We start from the raw sequence: 12,756 nt of genomic DNA, 5'->3' as shown, positions 1-12,756 counted from the left end.
ATCTTGTGTGGGTCATATTGATATCCTGTTATATCTTTAGACATGCAATCACATCACTTTGAATTTAGTTTTGACAGTTTTGTCATCGGTTCAAGCTGTTCCCTTAGTAATTTAAAGATAAGGACAGCAATCAATTTGAAAAGGCTTATCTGAAAATACTGGAGTAACTCAGTCGGTTATGCAGCATCAATGGAGGGAATGGACCGCCAATCAACCCCCCCCCCCCCCCCCCCCCCCCCCAGACACTCCTCCCACAGGAAAAACACTATGTCTGTATATATGCTAATGTAAATATTTATTCAAATCATATGCTATGTCGCACTTCCAGGGAGATGCTAACTGCATTTCGTTGTCTCTGTACTGTACACTGACAATGACAATTAAAGTTGAATCTGAATCGGCCAGATCAATGGGCATAATGTTGAGGAAATGTGTAGGAAGGAACTGCAGATGCTGGTTTACACTGAAGATAGACACAAAATGCTGGAGTAACTCAGCGGGTCAGGCAGCATCTCTGGAGAAAAGGTGACGTTTCGGGTCGAGATCATTCTTAGTTCCTCCAGAATGTTGTGTTCTGCTCAAGATTCCATCATTTGCAGTTTGTTGTATCTCCTTTTTATTTTCAATAGAGTAAGGCTTATACCCGTGAGAGTTTAAACGTTTGGGAGGGGACCTACAAAATGCTAACAGGACTGGGCAGATTAGAGGCAGGAAGGATTTTCCTGAGGAAGTGAGGCCAGGATCTTGGGTCATTGTCTAAGGATAATGGGTAGATGGAGATGAGGAGAACATTCTTCTCCCAGAAAGTGGTGAACCTGTGCAATTCTCTGTCACAGAAAGCAGTTGAAGCCAAATCACCACATACGTTTAAAGAAGGAGTTGGATATCGTTCCAAGGGATAGAGGGATCAAGGGACATGGGGAGTAAGTTGGAACAAGATACAAAATTTCGATCAAAAACAAAGTGTGGAGGGAACGCAGCAGGTCAGCAATTGTGATGGAGAAGGACAGGTGACGTTTCCTGTCATGAAGGGAACCTTTGTGCTTTATACTGAATTTGGATGATCAGCCATGATGATATTAAATAATAGAGCAGGCACGAAGGGTCAAAAGGCCTCTTCATACTCCCTTGTTTAACATTTCAATGTTTACATTTTGTGTGGACCCCATTGTAGATTTTGTTGCCGTGAGTTAGCTTTCTCTTCCCATTGCTGCTGCTGTTGAACATTTCAGAAGAACCTACACTGGACACTCATGGTAATTCATTATTTACCTCATTGCTTCAAGGATGCTTAGCAGGTTGCAAAGTCCTGGTGCAGCTGACGAGAGTCAGAACAACAGCGTAGATAGACCAGGGAAGCCAAAAGCTTTGCCAGATTCATTTCCTTTTGGAAAGAATGTGTTGAAATCTATCTTTAAATTTAGGTAAAAGAAAGGGGAAGCTGGCATGAGATCAGTTAAATAGATAATAACAGAATGGCTCATGTGACAAGGGCGTCACTGGCATTTATTCCCAAACACTCATTGCCCTGAACCCAGTGTTTTGCCCAGGCCGTTTTAAAGGGACGTTTTGTCCTGTTTATACTGGACCAAATCTATATGTGATTCCAGACCACTACATTGCGAGTGATGTAGACTTGGTTTACTTTTCTAAAGGACCTTCAGTAATACTTGGACAGGTACATGGATAGGAAACACTTAGAGGGATTATGGACCAAATCCTGGCAAATGGGACTAACTTAGATAAGGCATCTTGGTTAGCATGGATGTGTTGGGCCGAAGGGCCTGTTTCCGTGCTTTGTCTCTATGAACCAAACGGGCTGGTACAATAACCTGAGAAATGCTGTAGTCACCATCACTGATGCTCGCGTTTTATTTCAGTTAGGTTTAATTAGTTGACTTGATATTCCCCAGCTACTATTATGGAATTTGAACTCATGGGCCGTGGCCTATGGATACCAGTCCCTAACATGGTCACTTTGTGACTATCATGATGTGCAATTGTCCTAAGCACACAAAAATAACAAATGCTCTTGGTGTATTTCATAAAGAATAAGGGGTAAGCCATTTAGAACGGAGACGAGGAAACACTTCTTCACACAGAGAGTGGTGAGTCTGTGGAATTCTCTGCTTCAGAGGGCGGTGGAGGCCGGTTCTCTGGATACTTTCAAGAGAGAGCTAGATAGGGCTCTTAAAGATGGAGGAGTCAGGGGATATGGGGAGAAGGCAGGAACGGGTACTGATTGGGGATGATCAGCCATGATCACACTGAATGGCCGTGCTGGCTTGAGGGGCTGAATGGCCTGCTCCTGCACCTATTGTCCATTGTCTAATGTCTATTGTCTAGAAAATGTTTGTAACCTGAACCCACTTGTGAACAAGAGGGATGGAGGTCAGAGAATATTGTCCTATTCACATGTTCATGTACAGTAAAGGAGGCCACTTGATCCATCAAGTCAACGTTTTTAAATGGAATATGTTAGGGTCACTTTCACAAATTATATGAACTTTCTTAAATGCTTTTATTCTTGATACAAATACACTGTCCTACACACAGAGAGTGGCGAATCTCTGGAACTCTCTGCCACAGAAGATAGTTGAGGCCAGTTCATTGGCTATATTTAGGAGGGAGTTAGATGTGGCCCTTGTGGCTAAAGGGATCAGGGGGTATGGAGAGAAGGCAGGTACAGGATACTGAGTTGGATGATCAGCCATGATCATATTGAATGGCGGTGCAGGCTCAAAGGGCCGAATGGCCTACTCCTGCACCTATTTTCTATGTATCTAAACCACACCAGGACATGAGCGCATCATTTGGCTTGGCAGATGTTAGGGCTTGCTACGTTTTTTTTGTGCATTTGATAAGATAGATGGATTTGAAGGATGAAATGGCTTTTTTGTTTAAGGCAAAGCAGGAACATTGTCAATCTTCTGGATGGTGTTCATCCCACAACAAACCTCAAAAATAGAATAATTAGTCATTCATTTCAAGAGTGTTCTTTTATGAAACTTGGCCATAACTGTTTTCTGCAAAATTGTTTATTTAGACAAATTGGACAATGAATATTCAGAGTGGAAAGACTTTAATGGGAGAGCGGAGGTTTTATTGACATTACACAACGACGATTCAGAGCGGAAAGACTTTAATGGGGATCTCAGTGGCAGATGCAGAGGGTCATGTCAAAAATCTTGAGCAAATATAAGGACTATTTTTACAGATAGATTTAAACCAGCTAAATCTAAAGATACTAGTACACATTGCTGTCTTACATAGCTACCTTCAGTCCAAATTTATTATTGTATTCTGCATTATTATCTCAACGAAGATGATACACTTTCCCACCCCCTACTGGATCTCTATGCAACTACAAATTGAGCTCTGATTCTGCAAAGGTTGCACAGAATTGTTCATGGAATCTCATAATTAGTTATTGCATTCTCCACCCTCACAGCTGCACTACCTCAGGCTGACGTTAAACTAGCAATCGCATCTAAATTAAATTTAACATTGCAGACCCCATTTTGCAGAGTCCACCATGGCACAATACTGTTTCAGTCAGGCCTGGCACTATTTTTGGACCCTGGATATTTTTGAGATAGACAGGCTTGGTTTTGTGTTCTTTCATCCAAATCTGGTTTACAGATGTTATCTTCACAGGGGACGGTTTGGTGTAATTTTTCAGCACTTTTGTATATGACTGCCTTTCAATTACTAACATCTTCATGTGATAAGTACTAATGGTGGCACCATTACTGTTCAGATGATGGCTGCATTAAAAGATCATATAACTACACACTTCCCTCTTGATTTCCTCATACATACATATCTATATAGTCAGTGTGTACTAAAGTCAGAAAATAGTGCTGCAATGTATAAAACTTCAGTTAACTACCTCTTCTGATATCTAATACTCCCCAATCCTGGCCATGTTCCGCTAAACCTCTTCTGCACATTTGTGTACAGTTCTAGTTGCAAGAATACAGGAAGGATTGTGGAGATTTTGGAGAGGGTTACCAGGACATTGCCAGGATTGGAGAATATTAGACATTCGGCGAGGTTGGACAAGCATGGATTCTTCTTGCTATAACATTAGATTTACTAGAATGTTGCCTGGGTTTCAACAACTAAGTTACAGAGATAGGTTGAATAAGTTATGTCTTTATTCTCTGGAGCGCAGTAGGTTAAGGGGGGACTTGATAGAGGTCTTTAAAATGATGAGAGGGATAGACAGAGTTGATGTGGACAAGCTTTTTCCTTTGAGAATAGGGAAGATTCAAACAAGAGGACATGACTTCAGAATTAAGGGACAGAAGTTTAGGGGTAATATGAGGGGGAACTTCTTTACTCAGAGAGTGGTAGTGGTGTGGAATGAGCTTCCAGTGCAAGTGGTGGAGGCAGGTTCGTTGGTATAATTTAAAAATAAATTGGATAGGCATATGGATGAGAAGGGAATGGAGGGTTATGGTATGAGTGCAGGCAGGTGGGACTAAGGGGAAAAAAGTTGTTCGGCACGGACTTGTAGGGCTGAGATGGCCTGTTTCCGTGCTGTAATGGTTATATGGTTATATGGTTATAACATTGGAGGTCAGGAAGTGATCTGATAGAAGTATAAAAAATTATGTGAGGCTTAGATAGAGTAGACAGTCAGAACATTGTCCCAAGGTGAAAATGTCAAATAGTGTACAAGTTTAATGTCAGAGGGGGAAAGTTTAAAGCGGATTTGTTAAGCAGGTTTTTCCACTGAGAGTGGTGCATGCCTGGAACATGCTGCCTGAGAAGGTGGTAGAAACCGATACTATAGCAATGTTTAATAGGCAGTTAGATGGACACGTAAACAAGTAGGGAATGGAGGGAAGCAGATAGGATCAATTAGACTGGCGTCGTGGTAGCCACAGACATGGTAGACTGAAAGACCTGTTCTTGTATTATACCGTGCTATGTTCCATATGATCACTAACTTCAATCTGTACGAACTACAAAATGTAGCTGATTCATATTCTTATATTTTATTCTTAATCCTATATGGAAATTGGGTACAAAATTGGTAGAAATGTTGCAAATTATAAAACTTCAGTTAAACTACCTCTGGTGACAGCCCAAACTGTGCTCAAACATCTGTTTTTACATGAATCTGTAAAGGATTGGAAGGATCACATGGACCACTGTATCTGAGCTGTTTATTTCCCTTCTCTCCCCACCCTCCTGTCCCCTTTCACCCACATCCCTCCATCTGGCTTTGCATTCCATTCCTTCTCCTCTACATTTCTGTAAAGGGAGTCCCATTGTCTCCTTTTCACCTCTAGCCTTTGCTGCTTACTCCATCCATCTGCCAAGCACTCCCTCTCACCTGCACCCACCCATCACTTGCCTGATCACCTCCTTCCTTTACCCATTTTCTCCCCCCCACATCTCCATCAGTGTGAAGAAAGGTCCAAGGCCAAAACCATCGTCCATCCATTCCTTCCGCAGATGTGGGCTGAACCGCTGAGTTTCTCCAGCACTTTGTTGTTTGAGCAACGGAATTAAATGGTGCTTTGACCTAAAATAATTAACATAAAATAACATTTTGACTTACTCAAACAGAATAATTTTCTTAACTGCAGTCAAATTGTAAGAAAATACTTTTTCAAGTTTGATTGCTTCAAAAGCAGAAAATGTAACTTAGAATATAGGCTTCAAGGGCACACCTTATCTGTAAAGTTTTTAATTCTTCACAGCTGTCAAGAAGTTCATTGTTAAAAGAAAACATTCCAATGTCTGAAGTTGAAACTTTAATCTTTAACTCAATTTTTTTCTCAAAATGGCACGTACTAAATTTGAACAAATTAAGTCAAAACAAAACATGTCCCTTCATAGAGTTTACAAGCATTGATCTTTGACATGGGTTAGGAGCTCAAAAGTTTGCCAATTTGTAAAGTACATACTGAGATGATGAGTCCATGAACATATTCATTTCTTTCATATCAATTCAAAACCAAAAACAAGAGGGAGAAAGACTTTAAAGTTGGGTATTCTTTTTCCGATCAGCCACAGGATCTGGTTGTCACAAGCAAGACCACTTTCATTGTTCATCTCCAATTAAGTAACTTGTTGGGTCATTTCAGAGGGCTGCCAGTTCCATTGTTGTAAGTCTGGGGTTACTTACAGCCATTTGGATAAGGACATCAGACTTCCTTCCCTCATGAACATGAATAAACCAGATAGTTTGCAGTTACCACGACTGATACCAGCTTCATATTCCAGATTTGTTCAATTAATTAAATGGAGATTTCCTTGGAGGAACTTAAATTTGTGTGTCAGGGTTTTAGGCCAGCAATCAGGGTTACGAATCTAGCAACGTAATCATTACGCTACTCTTCCCCTTTTGCTAACATACACATAGAAACATAGAAATAAGGTGCAGGAGTAGGCCATTCAGCCCTTCGAGCCTGTACTGCCATTCAATATGATCATGGCTGATCATACACCTACACTTATTTGTGCCATGTCCTCTGATGGTGGGAAAGAGCTTTAAAAATGGACAGCAGGTTAGGTGTTGTGACCTTATCATTCCAATAATATGGAAATATTCCAGCTACTCAGGATAAATAATAGATAATGAATATTCAGTATCAGTGCCCCAAACAAACACACACACACACACACAAAACATTTAGTGTACTTATATTAGTTCAGTCTTATATGTGCATTTATGAATGAAATGAGAGTGTAAACCAGATACTATGTGTAGGAAGGAACTGCAGATACGGATTTAAACTGAAGAGAGACACACAAAAGCTGGATTAACTCAGTGGGACAGGCAGCACCTCTGAAGAGAAGGAATGGGTGACGTTTTGGGTCGAGACAGAAGGGTCTCGACATGGAACCTCACTCATTCCTTCTCTGCAGAGATGCTGCCAGCTTTTTGTGTCTATCTTCGAGCCAGATACTATGACGCTTTGAAACTGATTGATTGTGGTTAACATGGTTTGTGTACTTTATACACTTAAATTATTATATATTTGTTTAAATGACTGGCGTTTCTCTTTACTGGACCTGGAGTTTCATCGAAAAATGAGATGATGAGAGAAAAAAATATAGTGGAGAGGCAGGAAGGGGGTTGCAGGAATTGTGAGATGTTGGTAATTTTGCAGGCTACCACAATGCAAACTCTAATCTTTCAACCTCTGTTTGTGCCTCCAGTGTTAAAAAATAATCAACATGCCAAATAGCTAGAATGTTTGAGAATTAATATTCTTAGCACTCTAAGAAGTCAGCCAAATGTTTCTAAATAAAGCAGGGTATAATTGGAGCCCCTGACTGACGGAGCATCGGTTTGGTGGGGGAAACTTACTATGCAATCCCCACGAGACAACAATGGAACATTTCCAATGGCGATGCCATTACCGACTGAAAATTATAACATGAGCAGATGTTTGCTATTTTGTCACATTGTTTGTTTTGGGATATTGTGTGATAATTGTCAAAGTTATTTAAAGTTGGCCCTCACTTCAAGATCTGTTGGAACGGAGGAGTCCACATTCCCATGCAATAGTTGTCTTCTTTTAAGTAAACAAGCCTTGAAAGAATGAAGCGATTGAAAATGTAGCCGGGAAAAATGAAGGAATGCTGGGTGAAAATCTGAAATAATAATCTCACTAAAACTCCTAGCCATTTATCAGTCTCTGATAGATTTGTTTGTTTAGTCAAAGAATGAAGGGGCAAACTCCCAAAATCATTTGTTCTATATCCCTCTATATCACCATCTATAATCTCTTGTTTCCCTTCCCCTGACTCTCAGTCTGGAGGAGAGTCTCGACCCGAATCGCCATCTATTCCTTTTCTCCAGAGATGCTGCCTGACCAGCTGAGTTACTCCAGCTTTTTGTGTCAAAATCTCAAAATCAGTAGACTGGGTTAAGGCATAGAGCGATTACAGTGTAATTAAATGGTGGCACAGCTAAAGGAGGTGAAATATTTACTTATATTACTAAAAGTCCAAGCATAGTGCACCAGAATTGATCAGGCTGGAGAAGATGAGAAAATTCAACACGGATAGAGACTGGCGGTTAAATGGTCTGAAAGCCAAACAGATTATCGAGCAGAAGTGGCCATATTGGCCAGGGTTCAGAGGTCATATAAGGTCATAAGTGAGTAGAATTAGGCCGTTCGGCCCATCAAGTCAACTCCGCCATTCAATCCGGGCTGATCTATCTCTCCCTCCTAACCCCATTCTCCTGCCTTCTCCCCATAACCTCTGACACCTGTACTAATCAAAAATGTACTCATTAATGTCAGGGTTACGAACCTTTGGGAAGATAGAGCAATGAGTCATACATCGCTCAAAGAGTGGCAGGGTAGACATTGGAAATAGGGTGATGGGAGAAGGAGCACAAAATGGATTTGAGGTAAATTCTACATTGATTGAACACAGAATGACCAAGTTGAAAATGAGGAACAGTTATGCAACTCAAAATGAAATGTTGATCTCAATGCCTTTAAATAGCTTATCCTGGAACTGTGGACTGTCGGACACTGGCAGAGGAAACTGCTTTGATTTTAGCAACCGCCAGAGGATACCTGGAGTGTATGCATTGTCTGTTAGAAGCAGGAGCAGAATGTGACATCACTAATAAGGCAAAAGAAACCGCACTCTACAAAGGTAAGCAACACCGATGAGGTGGATCTGTTTCAGTTGCTTCCTTGCATGTGCCTCTACAAAACATTCCCATGTAGAGATCACGGCTGATAAAATGGTAAGTGCCCAAACACCATGTGGTTAATGTTGAGAGGAAGGCCAATGGTCTTCATCGACGGGTCGGTGGTGGAGAGGGTCAACTACTTCAAATTCGACGGTGGCATATCTCTGAAGATCAGTCCTGAACCCCAGCAATCATAAAGAAGTCTCATCCACGCCTCTACTTCCTTAGAAGATTGTTTAGTTTGGTTTATTGTCACATGCACCGAAATACAGCAAAGCTTTATGTTGCGTGCTATCTAGTCAGTGGAAAGACAGTACATGATTACAATTGAACCATCCGCAGTGTATAGATACAGGGTAAAGGGAATAACATTTAGTGCAAGATAAAATCCAGTAAAGTCCGATTAAAGATAGCCACAAGGTCTCCAATTAGGTAGATGGCAGCTCAGGACCACTCTCTAGTTGGTGATAGGATGGTTCTGTTGAATGAAGAGATTTGGTATGTTGACTAATACACACTTGAACCTTAGATAGACACAAAATGCTGGGGTAACTCAGCGGGAGAGCCAGCATATAGATATAGATATAGATAGATATAGATAGATATAGATATGCCATTTATTGTCACTATACATGTACAATGAAATTAAAAGCTGCTCGTACTCAGTGCATACATATAATTTAGTACAAAAAACAAGAAACAGAAAAACAAAACAGAAGGGAGAAGGGGGAAGGGGAGGGTGTAGGTGCACAATTTCTGCGGCGCTATATACATATATACAGATGGAAGTCCGGGGTGTTGGGCTGTGAAGTCAATGCATGTGTGAATTTGAATTAAGAGTAGTTATAATTTTCGGAAAGCAACTATTCCTGAGTATTTGTTCTGGATTTGATGCACCTATAGCGCCTTCCAGAGGGCAGCAGGTCGAACAGTCCAAACGCAGGATGGGAGCTGTCTTAGATGATATTCTTTGCCCTGCTAAGGCAGCGGGAGGTGTAGATATCCATCAGGGAGGGGAGAGGGCAACCAATGATCTTCTGCGCTGTCCTAGTTACCCTCTGAAGCCTCTCCCTGTCTGTCTGCCATGGTGCAGCTGCCATACTGGAGAGAGGCAGCATCTCTGGGGTGACGTTTTGGGTCAAGACCCTTCTTCAGACATCTTCATGGCTAGCCATGCTCTCATTTCACTCCTGCCATCGGGAAGAAGGTATATGAGTCTGTAAAGTGTAAGGTCCAGGTTCAGGAACAGCTTCTTCCTTTCATCCACCAGGCTATTGAACACCACATTTTCCAACTAAACTCCAAACCACAAACTGCCTTGATTGCACTGGGGACCTGTGGCTTTGATTTTGTCTTTGCATGATCTAGATGATGTTAAACTTATTTTTGTTGATGTCTACTGAGTACTGTGTTTACACATCTGTAAGAATGTTTATTGTTCCGTTTTGGAACATATGACAATAAAACACTCTTGACTCTTGACATACAAATTTACAATGTGTACCACTGAAGACTATTCTGGACTTTGTCTTGCACAAAACGTTATTCCCTTCATCATGTATCTGTACACTGTGGAAGGCCTGAATGCAATCATGTATTGTCTTTCTACTGACTGGTTAGCACGCAACAAAAGCTTTTCACCGCACCTCGGCACACCTGACTATAAACTAAACTAAACTAAGTAGGATTTTAACATGGAAACCAGATGACAGTATAAATTGCTCACAAACCACTAAAACAATACTCCAGATTTTCTCGGTAAATACTAATTTAACTTTGGTCGTCTTTTTTTTTAACAGCATGTGAAAATAAAAGCGCGGATGTTGTGAAGCTTCTCGTACAATTCAACGCCAACGTTAATCACCGCTGCAACCTCGGATGGACTGCACTCCACGAGGCCGTTGTACGAAATGATCTGGACATCATTGAAGCTCTTATCACTGCCGGCGCCAAGATCGAGTCCACAAACTCTTACGGAATCACTCCGTTATTTGTTGCAGCTCAGAGTGGACAAATGGAGGCTGTACGTTTTCTTGTAAAGTGTGGTAAGCCGAACTATATCTCGATACTGGTTATTTGGAAGTGGTGGTACTGCTGGATTACGAGGGCTTTCTCGTGGTTTGGCAATCACAAGTTGGGAGGCAGGGTGGCACGGTGGCGCAGCGATAGAGATGCTGCCTTACAGCGGCAGAGACTCATGTTCGATCCTGACCTCGGGTGCTGTCTGTACGGAGTTTGTCCGTTGTCCTCGCGATTGCGTGGGTTTTCTCTGGGTGCCCCGGTTTCCTCCCACACTCCAAAGACGTACAGGTTTGTAGGTAAATTGGCTTCGGTAAAAATTTGTAAATTGTCCCTAGTGTGTAGGATAGTGCTAGTGATAGCTGGTCTGGCGGACTCGCTAGGCTGAAGGGCCTATTTCCACTCTGTATCTCTAAAGCCTAAAGTCTAAAGTTGATGAAAGAACCAGAGGTGAGATGAGAAGAGAGTTTTTATAGTCAGCGATACGGTGCCTGAAAAGCTGGTGGACGCAGATTTTAAAGGGAATTAGGTAAATACTGGAGAAGTTAGAGCATCCGCTGTTTTGGAAAATTACACAAGCGAGTGGGATTAACTGGAGCTGGTGCAGATGAAATATTCCACATGTCCTTCCCAAATTACAGTAGGGTTACATTCTTGTGAACTCTTCATAACCCGAACAGCTCACAAGTTGGTAACCTGGCCACGAACCGAGTTCCCAGGTGGCAGAAGATGTCTGTGGCCCCACAACAGCCGGCAAATCCGTTCCATCGGTCTCCCAAACAGTCGCTTGTATACCCAGGCTGTACAAAGATGGCTGCTCGTGGCCTGAGAACGTTCTGTACAAATTGACCAATGGATCCATCCTCTGCAATGCATTGTTATTTTTACATTATCTGGTGCAAGGGGAATTTAGAAGAATTGCACAGGAAAAATATTGTGATCAAGGAAGACCTTCATCATGCATTCCTTCTGTAAACATAGGACCATGCATGAGCACAGGGGATATCCTATATGCCGATAACATCTGGGGCTGGTGGGACAGCTTAATGATGATAATGGAATTAGATGAGGACCTTCTCTCCACAACTTTCTCCTACTCACAACTGCAGGATTTCCCTCATATTAGGCCTCATTTTTGGAGCAGGACTATAGAAGAGAGAAGGGTAAGGGCCAACTACACCTGGTCAGATGGCAACATCCACATATCGAGGATCTAATATAGTAACAAGCGTATTTTAAATATAATTTGATACCAAGTCACCTCAGGAGATATTAGGACAGATGATCAAAATCCAGCCAAGCAGCAGATTTAGAGGGATGATATTAGAGAGGAAAGAGGTGGGACATGGAGGTTTGGAGAAAGAATTCCAGAGTTCTGGAACTAGAGAGCCTGAGGTATGGAATCATACAGCCCTTTGGACACACTAGCAGCACCATGGCGCAGCGGTAGATTTGCTGCCTAACAGCGCCAGAGATCCTGGTTCGATCCTGACTATGGGTGCTGTCTGTACAGAGATCGTACATTCCCCGTGACCTGCATGGGTTTTTCCTGGGATCTCCAGTTTCCTCCCACACTCCAAAGACATACAGGTTTGTATAACCATATAACCATATAACAATTACAGCACGGAAACAGGCCATCTCGACCCTTCTAGTCCGTGCCGAACACGTATTCTCCCCTAGTCCCATACACCTGCACTCAGACCATAACCATCCATACCTTTCCCGTCCATATAACTATCCAATTTATTTTTAAATGATAAAAACGAACCTGCCTCCACCACCTTTACTGGAAGCTCATTCCACACAGCCACCACTCTCTGAGTAAAGAAGTTCCCCCTCATGTTACCCCTAAACTTCTGTCCCTTAATTCTCAAGTCATGTCCCCTTGTTTGAATCTTCCCTACTCTCAGTGGGAAAAGCTTTTCCACGTCAACTCTGTCTATCCCTCTCATCATTTTAAAGACCTCTATCAAGTCCCCCCTTAACCTTCTGCGCTCCAAAGAATAAAGTCCCTAACTTGTTCAACCTTTCTCTGTAACTTAGTTGCTGAAACC

The 12,756-nt window shown here is 42.0% G+C and overlaps 1 protein-coding gene across 1 annotated transcript in view; it reads left to right on the top strand.

The window, feature by feature from the left end:
* The window catches only part of asb2a.1 (ankyrin repeat and SOCS box containing 2a, tandem duplicate 1), a 47,054-nt gene that overhangs the window by 14,356 nt on the left and 19,942 nt on the right, over positions 1 to 12,756 (top strand). Inside the window, exons 5-6 of the mRNA XM_055640082.1 lie at positions 8,485 to 8,640; positions 10,480 to 10,725. Coding sequence (XP_055496057.1) covers positions 8,485 to 8,640; positions 10,480 to 10,725 — 402 coding nt within the window. The remainder of the gene's footprint in view (positions 1 to 8,484; positions 8,641 to 10,479; positions 10,726 to 12,756) is intronic.

Source organism: Leucoraja erinacea, chromosome 9 (genome assembly GCF_028641065.1).
Source record: "Leucoraja erinacea ecotype New England chromosome 9, Leri_hhj_1, whole genome shotgun sequence".
In the NCBI taxonomy this organism is placed as follows: domain Eukaryota; kingdom Metazoa; phylum Chordata; class Chondrichthyes; order Rajiformes; family Rajidae; genus Leucoraja; species Leucoraja erinaceus.
The sequence above is the reverse complement of the archived record's forward strand: the minus strand, read 5'-3'. Positions and strand labels throughout refer to the sequence as shown.